Here is a 27,436-nt window from a genome sequence, read left to right as displayed (position 1 = left end):
CTCCGCACACACCCTGCTTCATAATTACCAAGGGACAGAAGGTACCTTTGCAAATGGAGGGATCTTGGGGGCGTTGGCTTTAACCACATGGTCACACTTAGCATCACCAATTAGGACAGGTGTACCTCTCAGCGTCCCTGATGTGATGGGTGCATAATGTGCCAATGTGACCCTACTGAAGAGATCTTCAGGCAACCCCCCCTGAGGGATTTTCTGCAGAACACCTGGTCTGGACTTTGCTGAGATGTGAAAGTCATGAAACACGGGGAAGGGATGACAGCGACAACTGTCTTATTTTAGATGAAATGAGGGTAAAAAAGCAAAATACAGTATGTGATTCTTATTCAAAAGTAGAATAGTTATGAAGGAGATAGTTGGGGCAGTTGGGAACACTTAAACATGGATTCTCAGCTAGGTGATGGTATTACATGTGTGTGCACTTGGATGCATGTGCTAGTGACAAAGTGGTGACGCAGACATTCTTGGGGAGTCCTTCCTGCTGGAGTATTTGGGCATGAAGCGTGATGTCTCTAGTGGCCATTTTCTCCTTCAACTATTTTTTCCATTTTTTAGGGAAAATTTAAAGTATTACAGAAAGGTCTTTTTAAAAAGTAAATTCTTGGGACTTTCCTGGTGGTCCAGTGGCTGAGATTCCAAGCTCCCTATGCAGTGGGCCCAGGTTTGATCCCTGGTCAGGGAACTGGATCCCACATGCTGCAATTAAGAGTTTGCATGCTGCAACTAAGACCTGGCACAGCCAAATAAATTAATTTTTTTTGCAGAAGTGCTTTTAAAATTATTTTTTGTTTATTTTTGGCATGCCTGGTCTTTGTTGCTGCCTGGACTTTTCTCTAGTTGTGGCAAGTGGGGGGTACTCTCTAGTTGTGGTGTGAGGGCTTCTCATTCTCTTCTTGTGGAGCATGGACTGCAGTAGTTGCTACAAGTATGTGGGCTCAATAGTTATGGTTCCTGGGCTCTAAAGCTCAGGCTCCAGTATTCTTGCCTGGAAAATCCCATGGACAGGGGAGCCTGCTGGGCTGCAGCCCATGGAGTCACAAAGAGTTGGATGTGGGTTGACAACTGAGCACATACACAGAACACAGGCTCAGTAGTTGTCATGCATGGGCTTAGTTGCTCTGTGGCTTGTGGCATCTTCCTGGACCAGGGATCGAACCTGTGTCTTCTCTGTTGGCAGGCGGATTCTAACCAGGGAAGCCCCAAGTTAATTCTTAATGTACAGAAGTGTTGAAATTTGGTGGTGGCCGTTCTTACATAGCCCTCAAAGTTCAAGTTTTTGGTTGGTTGTGTACTATTTAGGAGTCTGCCTGAGGCTGTGTAGCTCCATGTGGAACATTGTTGTTCCTAGGTCTTCTTTTAAGGCAGCCTCACCTAAGCAAACTGTGTCGTAAGGCTCATTCCTATTTTCCTTCTTTCCCCTTTTTTCCAGATTACCACCCATAGTCCGAGGAGGGGCCATCGACAGATACTGGCCCACTGCGGATGGCCGCCTGGTTGAGTACGACATAGATAAAGTGGTGTATGATGAAGACTCACCTTACCAGAACATTAAAATTTTACACTCAAAGCAATTTGGGAATATTCTCATCCTCAGTGGGGATGTTAGTAAGTATTCCATCTCTACCCCAATCACATAACAAAGTGACAATTTTAGATTGTGTTTTCGTGACCCACCATTGTGGGTTTGTCCAGGTGTGTCATTGGGCACTGCTGGTTATTTTTGTGTGTGTTTGGTTTTTGAGATGAATATTTACATTAGATTTACCTCTGGCTTGTCTGGGTTTTCATATTTTATAGTAGAGCCATGAAAACTTTGTCTTGATACTCTTTTTTTATGTTATACATAGATATAAAATACATATTTATTAACATTCTGTTATAGGTTATTGTTAAGATATTGAGTCTAGTTCCCTGTGCTATACAGTAGGTCCTTGTTGGTTATTTTATATTAATTGCTTGTTTATTTGGAAGTCTTTTTGTTGTGGAAAATTTCAAACCAAAGTAGACACAACAGTTAGATGAACCCACGTATACTCACCATTGAGTGTCAACAATGATAAACTCCTGGCCAGTCTTGTTTCCCTTAAACTCCAGTCACTTTTCTCCCTCTCATATTCTTTTGAAGCAACTCTGCTGTTATATTTCATCTAGAAATATGTGATTGCTTTTTAATTATCATATCTGAACAGGCTAAAGACTGAATTTTCTTCTAAACTATATGTGTGTATAATCTATGTAGGTAACATGTTGGGGGGTTAGTCAAGTAGGGATGAAGAAAAGTCCACAATCCAAAAGGAAAAAAAAAGCACTAAAACCTTCCATATGCTGAGTTTTAAAGACTGAAAAGGAAAACGTCTGAATTTTCTAGATTCTAGCAATTTCTGGAATGATAAATCAGGTGCTCTGAGACTTTGGTTAAGTCACTGTTTTGGATGTTTCTCCTCCCTAGATTTGGCGGAAAGTGATTTGGCGTATACCCGGGCCATCATGGGCAGTGGCAAAGAAGATTACAGTGGCAAAGATGTACTGATTCTGGGAGGTGGAGATGGGGGCATATTATGTGAAATAGTCAAACTGAAACCAAAGATGGTGACTATGGTAGAGATATCCTTTGTTGTATAAGAGATTAAGTTTGGTGGACATTGTTCTCTTCCTCCTTTTTTATCTTAGTACTACAGTTAATGTTATAAGATTACTTTGAACAAAGATTTCAACTTAGTACCAGTAGCCTTTTTATATGGCTACCAGCAGGCCACCAGCAAAGAAGCAGAGTTGAGAATTAAAGAGCAGGCAACCTTTGCATCGTGTCAGCTGCCCAGCAGTTGCTGAGACAGCTTCTCCATTAGAAGGAAATTCAGTGCCTTTTGAGTGTCCTTGGTGCGCAAATGAAGTCATCGTCTCATCCATCATTTTTTTAAACTTTATAGTACCAAATTAGTGTGAAAAATGTTATGTTCATCTTTACCTTTTAAAAAAGTATTTCAGAATCCTTTGACATGTTCAAATCCAGGGGAAATTTCTCCTTAACCTATTTTGAACATTGACCAAATGGTGATTGACGGATGTAAGAAATACATGCGAAAAACGTGTGGTGATGTCTTAGACAATCTTAAAGGAGACTGCTATCAGGTAATTATTTTTACCAGATAAGTGTTTTTTATTAAGTCAGGTGATAATATGATGTTATTGATCACAACTGTGCCTTCTTAAAACAGCTTTAAGTGTAATTGGTTAAGAAGACAAGTAATCGGGACTTCCTTGGTGGTCCAGTGGCTAAGGATTTCAAACTCCCAATGCAGGGGGCCCTGGTGTGATCCCTGGTCAGGGAACTAGATCCCACATGCCCCAACTAAGACCCATTGCAGCCAAATAAATTAATAGATAATATATTTTTTTAAAAAGAAGAAGATAATCAAGATGATGGATGATCTTGTAGGGGAGAAAAAGTTTCCTTCTACCCTTCCAATGCTTGCCCTAGACCCCTTGTGATGAGACTAACAAGAGGAAAAACAAGATTCATTAACGTTTTACACTCATGTATACATGGAAGATACACAGGAAGATGAGCCACTCAGAGGTGGCTTTAGAATTTAGGCTTAAGTATGATCCTTACAGGGAAAGGGGGACGTAGGTGTCTTCAGTTCAGTTCAGTTCAGTTGCTCAGTCGTGTCCTACTCTTTGGACCCCATGAATCGCAGCACACCAGATCTCCCTGTCCATCACCAACTCCTGGAGTTTACTCAAACACATGCCCATCGAGTCGGTGATGCCATCCAGCCATCTCATCCTCTGTCGTCCCCTTCTCCTCCTGCCCCCAATCCCTCCCAGCATCAGGGTCTTTTCCAATGAGTCAACTCTTCGCATGAGGTGGCCAAAGTATTGGAGTTTCAGCTTTAACATCAGTCCTTCCAATGAACACCCAGGACTGATCTCCTTTAGGATGGACTGGTTGGATCTCCTTGCAGTCCAAGGGACTCTCAAGAGTCTTCTCCAACACCATAGTTCAAAGGTGTCTTAGGTGAGAGTAAATGACTTAGGAAAAATGAACCAGGACCCTTAGAAGAGTAGAAAAAGAGGTGTGATACTTTGTGAAAAAGTTTGGGTGTGGTGTCAGCCTCTTCTGCCCTGATAAGAGGCCATCTTCCCTGGTTGAATCCCTCGGGGAGGGATCTTTGATACTTTAGTTCCTTTTGGGGGCTCTGTCTTTAGGTAGATAAAGGGGAGGTCAGAGAAGGCCTCTCTACATTTGCTGTTTTGAGATAGTCTGTTCTGCTGCCCTTTATTCTCTTATGTGAGTTCTATATATATTTATATCCAGGGAAAGTGTGTACATCTAATAAAGAAAAGAAATTGCCAATTCCAGATGCTTTGAATTTAATAACATGAATACATTCTTGTATAAAAGATGTCATGTACCTTTTACAAATTATTTATTTTTGGCTATGCTGGGTCTTTGTCGCTTTGAGTGGGCTTTCTCTCACTGCAGTGAGCAGGGGCTACTCTGTAGTTGGGGAGCATGGGTTTTCCATTGCGGTGGCTTCTCTTGTGGAGCAGAGGTTCTAGGCGCATGGGCTCAGTAGTTGTGGCTTGTGCACAGGCTTATTTGCTCCATGGCATGTGGAATCTTGCCGGACCAGGGATCGAGCATGTATCCCCTGCATTGACAGGCAGATTCTTACCCATTGCACCACCAGGGAAGTCCTCATGTACCTTTTTATGACCTGGCAATCACTACCTTTTGTCTATTTTAGCCTGAGTCCATTTCTGAGTCCTCAAGAAGGGATTTACTAATTTAATTATAGAGAGTATAGATGATTAAAATGTTTGGCATAGGAATATTTGCTTCTTGTTAAGTAAAGTGAAAGTGAAAGTCACTCAGTTGTGTCTGACTCTTTGTGACCCCATGGACTATACAGTCCATGGAATTCTCCAGGCCAGAATACTGGAGTGGGTAGCCTTTCCTTTCTCCAGGGGATCTTTCGAACCCAGGGATCGAACCCAAGTCTCCCTCACTGTAGGCGGATTCTTTACCAGCTGAGCCACCAGGGAAGCCAAGTTCCTAAATTCTACTGTGCTTGTAAGTTGACCAATCATTACAGTTTGTAGGATACATTTTGTATTTTGGGTATCCAAATATTAGTGCCCATACCCACATTATTTGATAGAGCAAGATAGCTAAGCTAATGCATATTTTTATTTGACTAGAATCTTAAATATGTATCTCTAGTTTTATAAACAGTTTAGATGAGTGCTTTAATTTGTTACATAAATTACTTACTCCTACCCATGTTCTTTGAGGTGTGTGTGTCCAATTTGATTTCATGACACACTCATATTAATATTTTTAAGCCAAGAGAGAAATTATATTTGAGTTAAAATGCACTTGTGATAGTTTTATGGGCAAAAGGGAAAGATACATATTTCACTTACACTATTGTAAAGTTTAAAAAGGGAGGGATGATGCAGCAGTTCTAATCCTGGGTGTTTATTTGAAGGAAAGGGAAACACTAATTCGAAAAGATATGTGCACCTCCATATTTATTGCAGCATTATTTATAATAGCCAAGATATGGAAGCAACCTAACTGTCCATTAACAGATGAATGGATAAAGAAGATGTGGTGTATATTACACAGTGGAATCTTACTCAACCATAAAAATAAAAGAATGAAATCTTGATATTTGTGACAACTTGGATGGACCTTGATGGTATTATTTTCACTTAGCATAAAGTCCAGAGAAAGAAAAATACTGTATGATTTCACTCATGTGGAGTATAAAAATTTTTTTAATAAAGGAAGAAACCAAACCAAATAATACATAGATCCAGGGAACAGAGTAGTACTTCCCAGAAGGGCAAGGAGTGGGGGAGGCTGAAATGTGTAAAGGGGACCAACTGTCTGGTAATGGATGGAAATGATACTTTTGGGGGTGAGCACACTGTAGTACACACAAAAGTTAAAATAGAATGCTGTACCCATGAAAAGGAAGAAGGAGGATTTAGGTTCTTCAGAGCATGACAGCCTTTTCACAGTGACTAAAATATCTGCAAGTTTTATCATTTGTTTACAAATATTTGCCTTGTGAGCCAGACCCTTTGCTTAAGTGTTTTAAAATTTAATCCTCAAAGTGTTATGTGGCTGCTGCTTTCTGTTTTGGAGATGAAGACAGTAAGTTAAAGAGTCCAAAGGGCAGTTTATTCAGGATTCTAGGGTAACTTTAGAGGAATGTTTCAAATTCATGTCTCCCTGACTCCTTAGGTTAACTTACTTATGTGGATTAAGAAAAAAATACAAGAACAGCACATCTAAACCTGCAGTACTGTAGAGTCATAGACTGTTGTGATTGGAGGCAGGATATGGATGTAAGTGGGAAGATTTACTAATGGCCCCAGAAAAAAACTTCTCGACTTGCAAGTCCAAGCTCTGAGGACAGAGCCCCAAAGGCAGATGGTGACATAGACAGGGGGACCTTTTAGAGAAGGAAAAATATTTTAAATAGGTTGGCTCTTGAGGAAGTTTAGTGCCCCAGTGCATCCCCCTCCCCATTTTGGGAACAGAATAGCCACCAAGGGGAGTCTGACAAACTCTTCTGATGCTAAGAATTTTCCCGAAGCTCTAAAGGGGAGAGGGTTCCTGATCTGTGGGACAGCAGTAGGCAAGCCCCTTAGCCCTTAAAATACAACCAAAAAAAAAAAAAGACAGGTTCTTGGTTGTACCTTAAATGACTATAATGTTGTATGTCAGTTATATCTCAATAAAACTGAAAGAAAATCATTTTGGAAAAAGCATTAAAAAAAAAACAAACCAGGTCCTTGCAACTGTTTGTCATTAGAAAACACAATTACTGTTAACCGTTTTTAGAAAATGTTCCAGTGCACCCCCCATTCCTTTTATGATGGAATAATTTTAATCTTAAGGTAGTACAGAAAGAAAAATGAAAGATTTTTTTTGTATATATATATATAAGATTTGCAAGCAGTGAATCTAGCAGTTTTAAGGAATTTTTGTCCCCTAAATCTTGTCCCCAAAAGATTTAGTTAAATGTAAAGACATGAATCTTAAATCTCTTATCAACACAATGCATTATATATATAAACTAAAATAACATTAAAAACTCATTTATTCTTGGTCGTGCTGGCTCTGGTTGCTGTGCGCTAACTTCCTCTAGTTGCAGCGAGCAGGGGCCACTCTCTAGCTGGGCGCACAGGCTCCTCACTTGGTCCTTCTCTTGTTATAGAGCACTGGCCCTGGGGCATGCAGGCGTCTGTAGTTGCAGCGTGTGGGCCAGTAGTTGTGCTGCACCGGGGCTTAGTTGACCTGAAGCATGTGGAATCTGCCCGAACTAGGGATTGAACCCGTGTCCCCTGCATTGTCAGGCGGATTCTTATCCACAGTACCACTAAGGGAAGTCCGTAGTACTCTTTTTTTTGGTTAACATTTTTTATGAAGCCACCAGGTTTTCCTTTTAGGATTCTTTACTTGCTTACCCAGTTCATGGGTATGATTTGAAATCTATTAGAAACTAGGGCATGTCAAAAAGCCTTTCCTATGAATCTTCTTGAAGATGAAGCACTTTTGCAAAAGCAGTAAGACAGTAATTGAGTGACAAGACTTAAATAAGGTACAGTGAAACAACTGATCTCAATGTCACTGACAGACTTGGTTGTAATAACTAGAATTATAGGTACCATTTTGTTAGGACACACCAGAATTTTAGAAATTCCATGTTATTTTATTATTAATTATTTGGCCACACCCTGTGGCATGTGGAGATCTTAGTTCCCCGACCAGGGATCAAATGCCAGCCCCATAGAGTGGGAGCATGGAGACTGAACCAGTGGACTGCTCGTGAAGTCCCTATATAATTTTCTATAAATTATTATTGGAGTATAGTTGATTCACAACATTGTATTCCATATAATTTTAAGAATGTAAAAACATTTGCCCACACAATATAACCTGAGGAGGCTTATCTCTCATTTGGCAATGTTTCCCACGTAATTTAACATACTGAATTGTCCTAGTTAATTTTATCTCTGAGATGCCTCAAGGGTTCCTCTGAAGCACCCCAGAGTTAGCTGGAGGACAAAAAGAACTTCAGATCAAATTTGATATTTGGGGCACTTGTCAGAAATACTAAAAAGTCAAAGAAGATGATAAGTCACTGTGAAACAATAACCATTCACCCAACCAAAGTGACAATAAAAGATCTCAAAGGTAAATAAATACATGAAGTTAAAATCTGATCTCTCAAAAAGGCAAAAGCAGCTTAGCACTCTAAGGAAACTTTATCTTCTGCTGTGAAAGCAGAGAGAGGAAACCAAAAATCCAAATTCTAGTCTTGCATTATCAGCCTGTTCTTGACGATAAAATTTATTTACTTAAATTCAGTCTAATCATAGCCAATATTGACCAGGCACATACATGAACTTTTCTAAGTGTTCCTTTTTCACAAACTTTCTAAAATTTTCTATACCTATATTATTTTGTCCCTGAGTTTCTTTACCATTCAGAAACAACCAACTCTAGGACAGAATTACCTTTTTTTCCATTTAACAAAATGGATTTCCATTCTTCATACATGCTTTTACTGCAGACAGTAAAAGCTTTACTTGTGTGTTGAAATATGTCTCTTTTTTTAAACATTTGAAAAAATGTTTTACCTAGAAATCCTCTTGAAAGTGACAGTGTTAGTTGCTTAGTCATGTCTGACTCTTTGTGACCCCATGGACTGTAGCCCACCAGGCTCCTCTGTCCATGGAATTCTCCAGGCAAGAATACTGAAGTGGGTTGCCAAGCCCTCCTCCAGGGAGTCTTCCTGACCCAGCGATTGAACCTGGGTCTTCTGCATTGCAGGTGGATTCTTTACCGTCTGAGCCACCAGGGAAGCTCTTACATTTAATTTACTCAAATGTTTTATCATAGTTTTTCTTGTTGACAAATTTTATAACAATATGAGCTTTATTGACTTTCTTAGATGCAATAAAAGTAATATACTTAATACTGATGACTCTAGAAACATGTCTGTATTAAACCAGCACATTTACAAGCTAGATTTAATACCAAATATCAGTTTAATAGTGAATATTTCCTAGATCATATGAACCTGAAATTCATTCTGACTAGTTTTTTACATTTCTGAGAATTTACATAAGCACTTAAGTTCTTTTAAGTTAAACAGAGCTCATCCACAAACCAAGCTTAGCAATGCAATTTGGAGATGGAGGCACATCGTATTTATAATGTATGCATAAACATGCATATGTCTGTACAGACACAGATCTAAAACTTTACCTGTTTGAGTTTAAAAAGCACCCCCCACCCCACCCCAGGATCACAGGTGATTAAAGTTTCTGCGAGTCCAGGTAGATCATTTTCATCTTGAAGGCACAAAGATCTGCTTGTTTCTCCTAGAAAGCTAGCTTAATACTGATGGCACACACAAAAACCAGTTTCAGAATGTCAAAAGAGCCCCATCTTGGCTGTTTTCAGGGTGAGATTTCCTTCAGTTTCTACATACCTGTCACTCACTCATATTCACTTGCTTCTCTTACAAAAGAACTTGAATCAGCATTCAAGTTCCCAAGACCCCCTTAGTGAGGGTCAAAACCGGAAGAGGGAACAGTATTAGGACTCATGTACCCAGACACTTGGGCACACACACCAAATAAAAGCCAAACCAATTCCAAAAGGCTCCCTTAGATACCATAGTATAAAAGCCTATGCATAAGGAACTCTATCCCATTTCCCTTCCCTTTTACAAAACAGTTCTAGTTGAAGGATGTTCTAATTTGGAGGCTGTCCAAGGGGTACTGAGGCCAAGCAGTACAGTTAAATTTTTTCTTTCATTCATGGGAGCAAAGCTGATCTCCCTGTTTTGTAAAATGTACCCTAGTGGACTACAAGATGGAACAGAATTGTCATCACCCGTACCTGTTCACGGCTGCTGCTGTCAAATACCAAGCAAACGGCACACCAGTGCAATGCAGAATGGTCTCTCGAGGTCACAGCTCCCTTGCCCTAGAGATGAGATACCCAGTCAGTTCCCCATTAGAGATGAAGGCAAGTGACCAAGCTGTACTCTGAAAGGGAAAACCCCTTGCTGTAAATGAAGCCAGTGAAGTTGGGAAGAATACCTTGGTGTCAGCATGAGCTCCATTACCAGCGATATCTCAACAGGCCAATGCAAGTACTAATACACAAAGACAAAAATACAAATATGGTCGCAGAGACAAGATCAGGTGAAGTATAGTTCAAAATTGCACTCCCATTCCCACATGGAGGCCCCCGAACAGATTGGCCTGGGTCCCAGGAGAGAATTAGGGTGACTCACAGTGTGCCCTGAGTGGCTTGCTTTCCGAAAGGGGGTGAACTCAGAAGGAGCAGGTAGAATTCCTAGGTTATGTATGTGGGGGAGAGACCCCAAACCCATACCTGAGGTGGGTGGGCTGTAGGTCACATTTGTTTCCAAACAACCTCATTCCAAAAGGGCAGGTATCACCTGTCCCTCCTAGTTCTCTTGAGTGGAACGAACTCTGGGGACGGTTGGAGACGCAAGGAAAAGGGCTGCTCTTGGCCAGGGCCGACCTGCCACGGGCACCAGCCCTTGGGTGGCTCAGCAGATGTGGTGAAACCCAGTCCGTGTGCCTGGTGCACAGTGAGGCCAAACAAAGTCAGAGTTTGGAGCAGAGCAAGGTTTCTTGCAAGGGCCAACCAAGGAGAGGACGTTCCTGGTGGATCAGTGGTGAAGAATCTGCCTGTGATGCAGGAGACGCAGGAGATGTGAGTTCATTCCCTGGGTCGGGAAGATCCCCTGGAGGAGGACATGGCAACCTGCTCCAGTCTTCTTGCTGGAGAATCCCCATGGACGGTGGAGCCTGGCAGACCCCAGTCCACGGGGTCGCAAAGAGGCAGACACAACAGCATGCATGCAAGAGCAGACTTGGTGACCTCGCTTGTTTGTTTTCTCTATTTGTAAAATGGCGATGATAGTAATTCCTAAGAGGAGTTGTTCTACTTAATTGAAAGGCATGTAAGGCATCTGGTAAGCCCTGAACTTATAGCAATCCTGGCAGGTATGGGTGGAAGTGGCTTTTGTTCCTCCGGCAGATGCTGTAGCCCCTGTGTGCATTTCCCCCTTCCTTTTACAAGTGTTTAACCACTTTCACGTATGTTGGCTCACCTGCATCTATGCTTGTTCTCTCTGGAAGGTTCTAATAGAAGACTGTATTCCAGTACTGAAGAGGTACGCCAAAGAAGGGAGAGAGTTTGATTACGTGATTAATGATTTGACAGCTGTTCCAATCTCCACATCTCCAGAAGAAGGTAGATTCTGTTTGTCCTTTTATTTTAAACTTTTTATTTTGTATTGGAATATAGCCAATTAACAATATTGTGACAGTTTCAGGTCAACAGTGACGGGACCCAGGCAGACATATACACATATCCATTATTCCCCAAACCCCTCTCCCAGCCAGGCTGCCCCAACCAAGATAATGTTCACAGAAATATGGAAATGTTTTTCTTAATACCATGTGAGAATGAAAAGATCTTGAGACATTGCCTAGTGAAGTTCCTTCATTTATTAAAGGTAGTAAACTGAGGCCAGTGGTGGGAAGATGGCTAGATTTGGCTTTGGTCAGATTCTGTTTTGCCACTAAACGAGCAAAATTAACGCAGTTGTTTGAAACAAGTATAGAAATAAAATGACTCATAATCATACCATTGAGATATCAGCTTGTTTATAATTTACATACCGGGATTTTTTTAACATGTACTGGGACAATTTGGTGACCTTTCTGAGCAATACCAGAGACAAGGCCCCTTTTCATGCCACGCAGTCAAAATCACTGCTCACTTAGGATTTCAGTGTTCATGTTTTTTTCCGTTACCTTGTCTTCCTGCTGAATTTCCAGACTCAGGTTCCCACCCTCACTCTTGCAGTTTCTCTCCTGCTTTTCCCCTTGCTTAAAGGTGTTCTCTTTCAGATTTCAGCCACTGCTTTTTTGTCAAATCTTTATGGGTATGGTGAGAGCAATGTTATGTACATCCGCATTTGCTTTTGATTTTGCTTGTATATAGGTGTATGTGCACATGTGTCCAAGATACAAAATATATGACAGTATGTTCTTGTTCACAGGCCCTTGAATATTGAATAGCCCTCATGGCTATTTCTCTTTTTTTTCTTTTTGTTTTTTTTGAATCATTGAATATTAATGTGAATGTTTGACTTTAGATGTTGTTTCTCATGCATGCAAACCGATATTTATAAAACTTAATTTTTTTTAACATCCAGATTCCACATGGGAGTTTCTCAGACTGATTCTTGACCTCTCAATGAAAGTACTGAAACAGGATGGGAAATATTTTACACAGGTATAGACTTTAAACTGTTTTTTTTTACCCCAAAAAATTCTCAATAAAAATTTTACATTTTGTGCTTCACACACCAAAATACTTAGACATTGACATAAAGACTAATTATAGCACTAACTATTTAGTTACTTGTAAAATGAAGACTAAATAAAGGTTTAAAGGGACTGGGTATAGTACGACAATATGCTCTTCCAATGCTGGGACAGTACAACTACTGGAAACAACGGTGAGTGGGAGAGACTGGGATAAGTATGTGCAAAAATTTTACATATTTTCAGTAATCATATTGGTGGTGATGGCATTAGTATTGCTTTTCTTAGTTGTATTTGCAATGTGGCATAAAGCCATTGAGCATTTATACAATATTTTACTTTTATCCTCAGCATTCTCAATGTGGAAGTAGGTAGTTGAAGATGTTATATAGAAGTGGATAAATGAAACTGTTGTACTGAAAAAATTTTTTATATTTATGTCTGTCTGTGTTCTCAAGCAGTAAGTTTGTAAATAGCTGACCTGTCCCTTTTAGGGAATTAATGAGTTCTGTCCTGTCCTGTTGCGAGTTTCCCTCATGGCTCAGTGGTAAAGAGTCCACCTGTAATGCAGGAGACATGGGTTCCATCCCTGGGTTGGGAATATCCCCTGGAGAAGGAAATGGCAACCCACTCCAGTATTCTTGCCTGGGAAATCCCATGGACAGAGGAGCCTGGTGGGCAACAGTCCATTGGGTCACAGAGAGTCAGACATGGCTGAGCAACTAAGCAGGCATGCGCCTTGTTCTGTTCTGTCCTGTTAGCATAACCTTCCGATTTATTAAATTTGGGCTTTGGCTGTAGTATGAGCTGCTGCCACCAGATGAAGACACAGACCGTGATTTCCACCCCCTTCCCCCTCTTCACCCTCCTGAGAGTGTTTAGTAGAAAAACCATCATAAACTGCTTTGGCTGCAGTATGAGCTTTTGCCACCAGAGAGAGACACAGACCGTGATATATATGTATCTCCCCTCCCCGGCCCCCCTTTTCTGGAGAGTCTTTTAGTGGGAAGAAACCGTCATAAACTGCACTAGCTGCAGTATCAGCTGCTGCCACCAGAGGGAGACACAGACCGTGATTTTCTTTTCTTGTTTTGTTTTGCCTTTGCGCCTCATCCTCTAGGAAAAGTCATCAATATAATTTCATAAACTGCTCTGGCTGCAGTATGAACTGGTGCCACCAGATGGAAGCAAATTGTATTTTCCTCATTTTCTAGGGGATTCTTAATTTTAAAAGAAGGTTTGAAGTCAGTATTTTCTGATACATAAAAATACATATATATATCCTACTTAAGTCCTTAACATTTTGGAAATGACAGCAAAAGCAAGCTAGTTGATGATCAGTCTTTTTACTTGGTTGAAAAAGCCCTTGATTTATAAGCAGAGTATAAACAATATTGTACTCTGGTCCCTGTAATTAGTTCTTAAGCATTTTCAGGAGAACTCTACCCCCCCCCCCCCCGCCCCCGCCAACTTTTTTTTTTTAAGCACTAGTATATTTAATGGACTTTTATTTTTTATCTTCCCTACCCAGGGATTGAACCTGGGTCTCCTACATTGCAGGCAGATTCTTTACCATCTGAGCCACCAGGGAAGCCCAAGTATATTTAAAAAAAAAACAAGAACTATGGGAAAATTCCTGATTTTATTCTTCTGAGGAGGCTTTTTTAAAGTAAGCCCTGGGGAGTTTATGAGGTCTGAGATTCATAATGCTGAAAACAAATCAACAACTCCTTGAATTTATTTCCATCCGATCCTGTTTTCTTCCTCTTCCCCCTGCACAGAACACCCCTACAGGTGGCAATTAATCCTTGATCATCTCATACTTGCTGAAAGTGTTGGCAAGCTTCAAGGGGAACAGACAACTGTCTACAAGTGGACTTTTAATTTTTTTTAACCCCTGATGCTTAGGAATGATTTTTAAAAACACATTCTAATATTGACTTTTTAAAAGCCAGGGGTCCATAAACCACGGGCCGTTTCTCACCCCTTGCTTGTTTTTTGCAGTTTTCTTGACACACAGCCACGCCCATTCATTACACAGTGTCTGTGGCTGCTTTTGCACTGCAGCAACAGCTTGGAGCAGTTGTGGTGAAGACTATATGATCTGCAAAGCCTAAAATATTTTCTCTCTGGCCCTTTGCAGAAATTTGCTCACCCCTGCTTTACAGGAACTCTACAATGAAACCTGCTCAAACCAAGTGGCCTAATTCCTGTAAAAGCAACCCAAATTCAATGATTCGGGTTTTCATAAGTGAATATTTCTCAAGCAGAGCATGTATTGATAGAACTGGATTCTTTTTATGTTTCTGCAAATAGAAATCCCGTGGGGCTTAAGTTGGGAAAGAAAGTGAGGCTCTGGCATCTTTACTCAAAAGAGACTGAGAACAATTTGGATCTAATGCAAACCAGTCAGTTTGCAGTAGACAACAGGTGCTCTTAGGAAGAAAGTGTGAGTGGTGTCTTTTGTTGCAAATATTTGCCTGGTAGACTGCTTTCTCAGTGTGGACAACTAATAGAAGCACTTGTTTGACAAATCGTCACCACACATTTGTTAACACTAAAGACCCAGGCTTTGATCACCTGGTCTTTGCCAACCAACTTTTACTAAAAACCACCTTAAATACTCAAGGCTGTGCTGGTTTCCAAGAGTTATCCAAAAGATGTGTCAGGACGTGCTTCCCACCCCTGCATTCAGTGCAGTTGGAAACTCAAGGCGATCTCATTTTATGATACCTGGGAATCCCATAGTATGTCGGGTGGTTCAACATGTCATATGGACCCCAGGGGCATAGGCCTGTGAAGAAGCAGTAGTCGGGTCAAGAGCCACAGCATGCTGTGACTGAGGACGCACCGATGGTATTGCCACGGTGGAACACTTCCCTCACGTAGCACGTGGTGTGCTCAGGAAATGCCCTTAATACGCTCACATCTCCCTTCCCTTAGCCTGTAGCTTAGAAACAGAGGAAGGGTTAAAGATGGGACAAAAATGGTGTTTGGCTTGTTAACTTGGTAACTGACAAAAACTAAACATCCCTGCCTAAAATTGCTTGCATCATCATGGACATTTTATGATGTCACTAATTTCACTGTGGCTTCTTGAAGACAGCCTTGTCTGTGGGCCACAAAGCTGGGGAAGTCCTCCTGGAATGTGCTGATCCATGGAGCCACGTCTGGTGGGCCAGGGGGCAGAGAGTTGCTTTTGTGGAACTAACAGGCAGATCCTGGGACTTGACCTCCGCCCCTCCACTCCCCATTAAAAAAGCTTTAGTTATTTGGAAGTACAAATGTGTGTGTGACATTCGTGTTAGTTACGATACAAAGATATGAACCCCCCTCCCCCCCACCTCCCACAGACCTGGATGTTACCAGTACAACTTGACACATCTATGTTTCTCCATCAACCCCTCCCACCTTCTGGAAGCAACTCAGAGTTTTTTTCCCCTCTGTTTTTGAGGTATTTCACATATGTGTGATTTCCTAAATCATCATGTTATTTTTGCTTGTTTTAGAAGAGTTAAAAATGGTGTCATTAAGTAAATAGTCTTCCAGACTTTTTTATATTACAGATATGACATAAACTCTTTGAAAGATATAAACATGGAGAAGGAAATGGCAACCCACTCCAGTATTATTGCCTGGAGAATCCCAGGGATAGGGGAGCCTGGTGGGCTGCCGTCTATGGGGTCGCACAGAGTATGACATGACTGAAGTGACTTAGCAGCAGCAGCAGAAACGTCCTCTTGGAGATGCAGCCAAGAAAGCCATCAGCAAATTGACAACCAGAACAGTGAAAAAGGGTGATAAGGAAACAGACCCACACTTCGATCATTGTGCAGCCTGCATAGAAAGCTAAAAACAGAATGATGTTGTCTGGATTCTGCCCTGCAAGTTCTTGCACAGCACCAAGAGGCTGCAGAGCTGTGAAAACAACTCGCCTTCAATGTAGACGCCTCACCCTACCCCCAGCCATTGTTCTGATCACTCCAGCTTCCAGTGTGTTGGGAAGTAGGAAAGTGGGAAGGCATTGTTTCAGTGTTACTGGTTTTGTTCCCTTTTATGTTCTATACTTCCACATATCCCCAAGTATTTCTGTATCCCAAAGTATTTCTAATAGGAATAAAGGACTTTTCTGGAAAAAAAAGATACAAACAATATTAAAATCTATAAGGTAAAAAAGCAGGTGTCACCCAGAGCTAACATGGGGCAACAAGAACCTTGTAGAATGGAAGACGCTATATTGTGGTTTACCTCCCAGGTGTGCCCTGCCTTGCCACATTATTCTCTTCCTCTCCTCCTTAATAGGTGCTGAATTTTTTGCTGTTGGATTGTTGTTATGTATCTCCTATATGTCTTAAGAAAAGAACAGTGTAGTTTAAATACACAGAAAGGTGAAATGTATCATGGTACTTTTTTTGGGTAGGCATCTATTTGTGGGGATTTTTCTTTTTTAAACTGCTTTTTGACAATTTGGGGGAAGAATAAATTGAAACTGTTCTGTTTACTTACTACAGTCTTTGTAAGGAGGTCTTCCTGTATTCCGTCTATAAAGAGAGAGTATGGTGTCATTTTTAAGATGGCAAGGAAAAGCTTAAACTGTGAACCTTGGTGGCATTTCCATTCTATAGCTTCCGTAGTAGTGAGGTGTTCTAAAAACAACTGGGAGTGTTTTCTATTTGTGAATCTTAAATTACACATGTGGTGTTTATATACTCTCATGGTGAACTTACTGTTGAAACCAAATTATATGCTGGTCAAAGGCACTTGGGCCAATTCCCACTGCAGGACCCTAGATGATGGGTTACTAAACAGGTTGGCACTGAAGTATGACGACATGCTGATCGAATGTGCTCAGTTAAAACTGCCCAGGCCAGCTCTCAGAATAGTCCTGTCTACCCCTTTCCCCATAGCTGGCTGGTTTTTTTGATTTTGAAATGCCATCCTTAGGAATGCTTGTATCACAGGATGCTTTATTTGTGAATAATTTTCATCTTGGCTGTTTTGAGGCAAATTGATAAAGAAGTTCTTATGAAGAAATGTTATCAGCATGTATACTCTAGTTGTTCCAAATGTTTAGAACTTCAGAGGTTAAAAGGAAATAGTTGATATTAAATGCTCATCTTGTTTTCTAAATCCATTATGAGAAAATTGGGGGGAAATTGTGCTCAAATGATAAACCCTACCCCAGACCTACTTAATGAAAATCTATAATATAACAAGACCCCATGTGATTCATATACACATTAAAAATTGAGAATTGCAGCTCTAGAATTAGGCAGATTCTGTATCCATTCACCAGCTCTCCTGGGTCTTGGCCACCAGCAATTCTGATTCTCTTCACCATTTTTTTTAATAGTCATAGAGTGGCTGCTGCAGCTCCACATATCACATCTAAGTCACAGGCTGGAAGAAAGTTGAAGGAGCAAGGTCATTGTGTTTATCCTAGATTTGTCTACAGTCAAATATCACTTATATGTGGAATCTAAAAAATAGTACAAATGAATCTGTAAGAAACAGACTCACAGACACAGAAAACAAACGTATAGTTACCAAAGGTGAAAGGGGACCAGAGGGAGAAATGAGAAGGTCGGGATTGATAGATACAAACTACTGTACATAAAACAGATAAACAACAAGGACCTCCTATATAGCAGAAGGAACTATATTCAATATCTTTTAATAACCTACAATGGAAAATGATCTGAAAAGATGTGTATATGTAGGTGTATATCTATGTAGCTGAATCACTTTGGTGTACGCTGAAACTAACACAATGTTGTAAACCAACTATACTTCAATAATTAAGAAAAAGAATACATTTCAAAAAAAATCTTTTCCAGCAGATTTATACTATATTTCATTGACCACTCCTACCAGCTGGGGAGACAATAAAGAAATGGCAATAAACGGAGAAAAATTAGAACAATGAAGTCAAGACAAAATGTTTGATAAAGAGTAAACTAGGGAATACCTTTAGTGTATGTATATGGAATTGACTTTTGTTGGATAATGCACAAGGGTGTGAAATAGTTCTGTGTCAACATCTTAGACTCTTAAGAGGGTTGTAGTTTAAGCCATTCTGGAAATCAAGAGCATTATGTTTCTCATACTTCATCCTCAATACTGTAGTGACTTTAGGGAAAACTAATTTTGAATGGGTTATGTGTATGAATCTTCGCTAATTGCATGGTGTTGATACAATGACTGTGTCACTAATGAGAAATTGGTCTCACTGCTTTCTGTTGCTTCATCCTCGAATAATTTGAAATGGCTTGGTAAATGAAGTAGAAGGATAATGAGCTAATGGATCTATAAATAGAATGCAATGCAATTTGTGAAAGTACAGAAACCTTATCTCATTTTCAGAGATGAACTTTTATCTAAAGCTAGAATTGTTCTCATTTATTAGAAACCTTCCAATGAGTGGGACCCTCCTAGGACTTAAGATTCCTGTTGTTTGCTTTTCTCTCTTTGATTTAGGGGAACTGTGTCAATCTGACAGAAGCCCTGTCACTCTATGAAGAACAGCTGGGGCGCCTGTATTGTCCTGTGGAATTCTCGAAGGAGATCGTCTGTGTCCCTTCGTACTTGGAATTATATCCTTTGACCACATCATTGTGTTGCCCAGTCAGAACCCCCATGTAAATACCATGCCCATTTACCAGTTTCAAGAAACAGAATTAGTTCTGTAGTATACAGAAGGCCCTGGTTTTCAAACTTGGCTATACGTTGTAATCCCCTGGGAGCTTGAAAACAATACAGATTCCTGGGTCCCAGCCTCAGGTGCTGGGATGTGGCCTGACAGCCTCCCAGGTGGTTTGGATGATATGGTACCACTGTTCTCACAGGACCACCAGACCTGTGACATCACCTGGGAGCTAGTTAAACAGGCTCATTCTTAAGCCCCACCCCAGCCTGCTGTCCAATCAGAAACACTGGAGGCTGGGGCCACGTGACTTGTCTCAACCAGCCCGCCAGGGGATTGGTGTGCACTTGAGAGCTTCAGAAAGCCACCCTAGCTGGAGCAGGCTGGCTGAAGAAGCTCATTGTCCTTTTACACTTATATTATTCTACTTTAATATTAATTTCTACACTTGGCTTGATGCCGCTTTGCAGTAGAGATAGAGCTAAAAATAATGCCAGGCATCACAAAGTCAATGTTGGTATTCTCCATTTAGTTCCACTTAGTAAAGTTGGTCCAGAGAAATAAGAGAAGAACCCAGAGAAAAGGCAAAGGAGAGCATTGTCATTGGGCTTTCAGAGTGCATTTCTTCCTCCTAAAAACCGGACAGTGTTCTGCAGTCCAAAGCTTCCTCTCCCTGCCTGGCCCCTTCATCAGGGTTGCTCTCCAGAGCATTCCATGACAGTCAGATCTTTGTCTACATGCTCAAAGACTTTTGAAAGCAGTTGATGACATCTGGAGAAAAGGTTTCCACCCTCTGGCTCCTCTCTGGTCCCTCATCCTTCACCATTTTTTCCTTCTCTTCCTAGGTCCCTCTCCTCTCACCTCCGCCACCCCCTCCCCCACCAGCTCCCTCTGGTCTTTCTCTCTCCTTCCCACCCTTCCTTCTCATATTCATTCCCTAAAACATTTTAGAGTCTTTGGAAGCACAAGTGTTCCCTGAGAGAATATTTGTGTGCCTTTAACCTTTTCTCTGCTAAGCTCCCCCCCAGCCTCGCCCTAATGTCACAGATGGTGGGCATCCAGGCTGTGAAGTGACCTTGTCTCAGAGGCCTTTGCTCTCATTACCACAGTGCTGTAAGCTGTGACGTGCGCATCCATCTTCCAATCTGTAGGCCAGTAAACAAATTTGAAGTGATGCCTTCAATTACCTACTCTTATTCCTTGACTCCTTCTCCAGGTGGGTATTTTACACTGTTTGGAAGAAAGCTAAACCTTGAAAATCAGTGTCCCCGAGTCACGTGTGCTGCAAATAGCCTTCCTGACCTTTCTATGCTGTGCGTGAAATTGAAACAAGTCAGGCAATTGATTGTGAATTCCTTCACGTTTCCTCTTTTTAATTATTTTTTTAATTTAAAAAATCAAATGGAAAAAATGTATATTTTGATGAACTAGGATGATTAGACAGCACAGTGAAGGCTGCTAAATGCACTGAACCCCTAGAATGTGATTTTTGTTTTTGTTTCTGTTTTTCTGTGTGGGCTTTTTTTTTTGTTTTGTTTTGTTTTGTTTTCATTTTGGTAGACTTTGAATTTGGTCGTTTGGAGGAGTGCACATCATTGTTTTCTTCTGGAGGGGAGTTCTTCATGGAGTTTCTTTCCCCCCCAAATTGATATAGATATTAAAATTTGGTGCTTATGAGGAAAGACTTTAAAAATGAATAGCAACGCTTCGATTAAAATTACAAATGAGAAATTTCATGTGTCTGTCGTTTTATTTCAGCCAGGTCCTCTCTTGCTCACTTCTGATCTTACAGAACAAAGGTGTCTCCTTGGTCTTTTTTTGGTTCTGTCCTATCAGTTCGTGCCATTTATCTCTTTATAATAGGATGGCCTTAGGGCCTTTATTGAACAGTAGTAATGACTTCATTTACCACCGTGGTAAATGATACACAGCCTATTACATTCACCACTTCATTATAAAATTGACCTGGAGGATGGGAAAAGATCTGGCCTTACTGTAAAGTTGAAAGTCAAAAGCTTATTTCTCTTAATAAGAGTTTCTCTTCCAACTCTTTAACGGTATATTAGATGTGAAAATAAAGATCACTGTGGATGGCTGCTGTGAACTTGTCTGAGTTTTTTAGATGCACAGATAGGGCATAGTTTATGCAGAGGCCCACAGCCACAGGAGCAACTTCAACTCACCTAAGGAAGTGCATGTAACAGCTGGGTAGTGTATGTGTGGGTCACAATTCACATCAAAGGTAAGTTTATATTGACTCAGACTGTTAGACATCACTGGGTTATCTTGTTGTTTTTAAAAAGGTTTATGTTTTATCGATGAAATGAGTTCATTTGTGATGAATTTGTAGGAAGAAAACCATTAAAAATACCCACTGTCTGTTCTAAGATAAAATTCGTGTCAGCCCATAATATTCTTCTGAGATAGGTTCATGGTATGAAACATATAATCTTTCAAAATGAATATATGCCCACTTACTCTCTTCTGTGGGATTGGCATGAGAGAAAAAATAATGAACAAAAGCAGACTCATGTGGTAGCTAGATTGGCTTTTAGCACATATTTTTCTTGTGCATAGAGGTTAAAAATGGCATTGATAGATAGACACTAGGAACCCTACTCACCGCCCTGCCTCCCCACCACCAACTTCCTCAGTCTTTCAAAGTCTCTGTATACTGTGTAAGATTAAAAAATATGGTACTGTTAGAACACAGAGTGGGTAAACAGAAGTGGAGGTTTTGGGGTGTTTTTCTTCTTTCCATTTGAAAAATGAAAGCAAGTGTATCTGCTGTCTGGATATGGTGTTATAATATGTGATATAACTTTATACTTGAAGTCTAGCTTGAGGCTGAAGCTAAATCTGCTGATGTAGCAGGTCCTGCCAAGAGCTGAGAGTTAGGAACGAGATGCATCGGGTTGGGACAGACCATGGAAGATGTGTTCAGGAGAGACTAAGGGGTATGGTATAGGAGGAAGAAGGAAATGGAAAGAAAATTTTTGTTCTAGGTGATAATCATGAATTCTGAGCACAATCATTTCTTTCTAGTAGGGAAAGGATATCTAGTGTTTTTTGAACATCTTTGTAACAGCTAAACGTATGCAAACTGAACTCTTGATAACTATCAACGACCTTCAGTTCTGCTGCATTTTAAGGAAATGTAAAATCTCAGCATTGCTGCATTACTCTAATGGCTGTAGTGTTACTTACTGTTGTAGTCTCCTTTATCATCTAAAATAGAATATACTGTAATATATAGCTGCTTTTTAATTAAAGCCAAGTGTGGCTGTAGTTTAAATTCTATTCAGCACATCAGCAGTTACCAAGAATTTGCTTATTAAAAGAAGAAATGCTGCCTTCTGACCGTGTGATTGGCTGTTTTAAAAACCTGATTAATGGTGATCCGACTGGGCTAGAGGGAGGCTGGGTTGACACTGTTCCTACTGTGCAGAAGATAAATGTGCTGCTCTTCCTCTGCAGTCGAATAGACGCCTTCTTGCTTAACTATTGCTGCCATAAGAGTTTGCATTTGTCTCAATAAATTGATCAATTTCATTGTTCTCGTGACTCCTGGGATAGGGTAAGGGGTGTGTGTGTGTGTGTGTGTGTGTGTGTGTGTGTGTAGGGTAAGGTGTGTGTGTGTGTGTAGGGTAAGGTGTGTGTGTGTGTGTGTGTGTGTGTGTGTGTAGGGTAAGGTGTGTGTGTGTGTGTGTGTGTAGGGTAAGGTGTGTGTGTGTGTGTGTGTGTAGGGTAAGGTGTGTGTGTGTGTGTGTGTGTGTGTAGGGTAAGGTGTGTGTGTGTGTGTGTGTGTGTGTGTGTGTGATGTATCATTGCTCTGTGCCCAAGACACTAGAGCAGTATTAATTGGTGTGGTCCTTCAGCAGGCCATTATGTTCTATGCACATTGTTTCCTTTGCTTCAGCTGAAGTTCTTTCATTCCCAGCAAGACCACCTCAGTGCCCGAAGCAGCATGTTGGTCCCCACGGCAGGCTGGTCCTTCCCCAGTCTTGGACTAGCACTGTGAGTAGTGCTGTTCTTGAGGCCAGGTGCGCAGCATTATTTGAGCCAAGCTGCTACGTGGCTTTGAGATAACACTTCACCTCCTTCTTTTTTTTTTTTGTTTTTACTTCACCTCCTACATCACCCCGTTGCTGAATGTCTTTCTACCACACCATCTTTTACGGTGCTGTGCTTTGGGTCGGTACACAACTTTCCTTTACATTCTCTTGCTCAGTCTTAAAAATAGTTTTGTGAGCTTTGTGAATTGTGAATATCACTGAGTAGGCCAGCAGTCAAAATTTGAAATATGCCTAGGGGTCTCGTGTCCAGTAACAATCTGAATTTAGGTTCCAGTGTTCTGAATTTGCTGTTGCAAGCCTCATATTAGGGGTCCTTAACCTTCCCGGTACCATGGATTCCTTAGGCAGCATGGTGAACATGTGAACCCCTCCTCAGAAGCAAGTTTTCTAATACATCAAGGAGATATGATTACAAGGAAATAGGTTACAATGTTTTTCAAAGATGTCTGATTTCATATTTCTGCTTTAATAACGTGTTACAAAGCTGGATCTAGTTGTGGGTCACATATTATCATTTTGAAGCATAATGAGCATAAATAGAAGATCTGTGGCAACTGAAATGTGCAAAGAACGCATCTGACTTGTTGACAAAGTCATAGGTACTGTCAGTGCTAACATGGATTGTCACCTGTGCTCATGCTTAAAGGAAATGCTCGAATTCAGTAGGAGGTTAGTGAAAATAGAGATAGGTTTTCCCACCAAGTTTAGAGCCGCAAAGAATTCCATCCATAAATGCCAGGTTAAGAACCCCTGACCCATAGTTTTGGCTTCTACTGTCTGACTGTGTTTAGGCGGTGGGGAAAGGTAGCTGGGTCCCTTCACCCTGCTGTCCCAACCTCAGATCAACAGTGGCAGATCAGTTGTCCTCAGCCAGAACCATTTACAATCTCAATTACCCAGGGCAGTCATTCCACTGATTTCTGCTTTACTCGTTATTTAAAAAATGAGAAATAGAACATGGGGAAGAAATAGCCCAGTGCTCTTGGAAGGCTATTTGAGTACTCTTGATGGGGTCTCCCTGGGAAATAAGATGATAAATGTGACTGGACAGGGAAGCTTATCTCCTGGATCTGGGGGTCCCAGCGATGCCCTGGCCAGTTTGCTAATGTAGAGCACATCCCTGGGGAACAACCAGTCACATGGTGGTCATTTCGATGAGTGATTCCTTTCAGATGACATATTGGGGAGCAGGGAACGTAACAATAGAGTCACGGGGTCTCCTGTTTGGACAGGAGCCCTCCAATATCCAGAGGGAGGCCTGGGGGGGTTGCCCCACCTCACAGCCTAGAGATGGAGGCCCAAGATTGTAAAGATGGGCAAGGGGCTGTTGTCTGTAGATGTGGGCTTTGACAATGGACTTGTGAGAGATCATTCCTGGCTCTGCCTATGAGGAAATCCTTTTCTTGTTTTGGGCTTCCCATGTGGCTCAGCTGGTAAAGAATCTGCCTGCAATGTGGGAGACCTGGGTTCAGTCCCTGGGTTGGGACGATCCCCTGGAGAAGGGAAAGGCTACCCACTTCAGTACTCTGGCCTGAAGAATTCCATGGACTATATAGTCCATGGGGTCGCAAAGAGTCAGACACGACTGAGTGACTTTTTTTTTCTTGTTTTAGGGCTAAAATAGTCTTACATACTGGTTGATGATTACCTGGTAACTCAGGTTCTCAGTAAGGGATTCTGACAGCGCCGAGTTCACTGCAGAGGGATGGAAATGCTCCTGGGATGATATCCCATGTGCTCTATTTTCTAGACAAGTCCGCCTTTGCCTGCTTTCAGATGTCTGAGTTCAATTTGATGCAGGAAATTACCCCTTTGTCCTTCCTCCCAGCATTAAGGGGAGCCTCTGTCAACATATCCTGCATCCGCTGCATGGTCCCTTCACACTCGGTATTTCTACTTTTTCTGCTCAGTCTTATTTAAGTCTTTATCCCTTATCTATTGTCCACGTATATTTAAATGTTTAACGTCTGAAGGGACGGTGAGTCCCGCTGGGAAAGAACACAGCTAAGCAGTGGTTTCTGACTCTGTCATGTGAGAGCTGGAGGCGTGGAACTGAAATGCAGTGGGGACAGGGGATGCGAGGCCTTCAGCCCAAGTCCAGGTGACAGATGGCTACAGTATAAGCTCCCAAGGCCGTCACCCGGTACCTCTTGCTCAGCTTGTCTAATGCTTCATGCATATGGTTACAGTGCACTGTGAAGGGAGCTCTTAGAAGTGCATTTTCCCAGGGGAGCATAGAAGAAGCCGTGTGAAGAAGTTACACAGGTGGGCATGTTCAGGAAGAGCAGCCGTGATGATAGAGGGAGAACGCTCTGCACCTTCATGCATAGCAGGAGCCATGGCCAGTCTTCTCTGGCAGGGTGTGGTCTCAGCGTGGGTACAGGTGCTGTGTGGGTGAAGGGTCCTTTCACCAGGGCTTGTGTCTTCGGGGTTCCTTCTTGGCGCTCCCACAGACTGAAGACAAACAGGACTCGGAAAGGCATAGAGCACTCAGGCCCGAAAACCTGAACACTACATAGGACCTGCAGCTGTTTGGATGTCAGGCTTTGCTGTGAGTCTCTTTATTTCCTGTCTGTCCTCCACCGTCAACTCTGTCCCTCTTGAACATCTCTATCCTTGGTGACTCCCTACCCAGCGGGTGGAATTCTTACTCCAGCCCTCCACTTTGGTCCGGATCAGCCTATAGGGGCCTGTGGCCTGGGTTCCAGGGCCCCAGTCAGCCAGACCACTAGACTCTGATCCTGGCTGCTTATGTGTAGTTTGAACCTGAACTTTGGCTCCCACTGGATAAATCCAGAAGGGTTTGTGCCCTAAAATAATTAAGCAGAACAATAAATTATGAACTGTCAGAAAAAACTGAAAGTCATGAAGGGTATATGGAAAATAAATATTCAAGTAAGTGGAGGTCACAAATATACTAACAGATGAGGCACTTAGCATAGAAAGCTGGGAGTCAGCTAGTTAAGGGAGAGGGAATGCTGGAATTGAAAAGAGTGTTTTGTAGTCATCACAGTGATGACCAGGCTAGGCAAGAACCATCCCCCGATGTAAAGTCTGGGGGCAGATTTTGACAAGGAGCAGATTTATGTGGCTCTGTCTCCTCCAGACTGTTTATGAGTTGTGGATCAGTGTCCTGTTACCCCCTGAACAAATTACCCTGAATTTAGTTCCTTAAACTAACAAATGTATCAGATCACAAGTGTGCAAGGAGTCTTACTGGGCTCAGATCTGGGCACTGGCAGGACTTGGTTTCCTTGGGAGGCTCCAGGGGAGAATGTTTCCTGTCTTTGCTAGTTTCTAGAGGGCACCTACACTCTTTGGCTTCTGCGCCCTTCGGTGTCAAAGTCAGAGGTATAGTGTCCTCAAATCTCTCTGCTTCCGTCGTCATATTACCTTCTCTGACTCCTGGCCGGTTGCATCCCTGTAATAAAGCCCTATTGGGATTCCATTGGATGATCTATGATTCTCTTCCCCAGTTCAAGCTCAACCACAGCTGTGAAGTCCCTTTTGCGATATAAGGTAACATCTAAGTTTCTTGGATTAGGATGTTGACGTCCATAGGCAGTCATTTTTCAGCTTACTACACGTGGCCAGAGGAAACTTTTCAGTAGAGACACTGGACCCTTTGACGAGGTGATCAAAATTAACAAGGGGCAGGTGAGAAGGCTAATCAGTACCTATGCAGTATTAGGTAAGAATGCTTCTAATGCTTCTGAATCTAATCATAATGAAACATTAGCTCCCAAATGAGAAATGTTCTCTTGTCAGAAGGTCTGTATCCTTTAAAAGTATCAATGTCAAAAGAGCAAAAAGGCTGTGAAAAGGTTTCCAGATTAAAGGAGACTAAAGAGACAAGGCAACTGAATGCAGTATTTGACCTGACACTGAATCCTGTATTGGAGGAAAAATCGTGTAGAGAACGTTATTGCATCAATTGGCAAATTGGTATAGGAATGGTACTTTTGGTCAAGTATTGTTAGGCCAGTATTAAATTGACAAGTTTTTTTTTTTTTTGCAACTTTCCTCTATGGTTTGAAATGATTTCCAAGTAAAACATTATGTTAAATCTATGTTAAAAAAAAAAAAAAAAGGAAAATTTCGATACAGTTGGTCTCCTGTCTGCTTGAAGGACATGACAGCAAGATTTCTGGACACAGTACCAGAAACCTAAGAGGACTGAGTCTCAAGGGCCCTGCATAGCACCCAAGTAAAGCAGGCTGTTAAGATCTAGCACAGAAGACAGTAAAATGTGATGTTCGTGAGGCAGCAGAAGTGCTAGTGGCTATATTAG

The 27,436-nt window shown here is 41.5% G+C and overlaps 1 protein-coding gene across 1 annotated transcript in view; it reads left to right on the top strand.

Annotated features, from left to right (window-relative positions):
• Positions 1-20,800, top strand: part of SMS (spermine synthase) — a 49,350-nt gene extending 28,550 nt beyond the window's left edge. The window contains exons 5-11 of the mRNA XM_061137448.1: positions 1,448-1,623; positions 2,468-2,622; positions 3,058-3,147; positions 11,230-11,344; positions 12,315-12,394; positions 18,904-19,019; positions 20,286-20,800. Coding sequence (XP_060993431.1) covers positions 1,448-1,623; positions 2,468-2,622; positions 3,058-3,147; positions 11,230-11,344; positions 12,315-12,394; positions 18,904-19,019; positions 20,286-20,325 — 772 coding nt within the window. The 3' untranslated portion in view covers positions 20,326-20,800. The remainder of the gene's footprint in view (positions 1-1,447; positions 1,624-2,467; positions 2,623-3,057; positions 3,148-11,229; positions 11,345-12,314; positions 12,395-18,903; positions 19,020-20,285) is intronic.
• Positions 20,801-27,436: the final 6,636 nt, after the last annotated feature.

The sequence above is a fragment of the Dama dama genome, chromosome X (genome assembly GCF_033118175.1).
Source record: "Dama dama isolate Ldn47 chromosome X, ASM3311817v1, whole genome shotgun sequence".
Lineage (NCBI taxonomy): Eukaryota > Metazoa > Chordata > Mammalia > Artiodactyla > Cervidae > Dama > Dama dama.
Note: the sequence above shows the minus strand (reverse complement) of the source record. Positions and strands in the feature narration are given on the sequence as shown.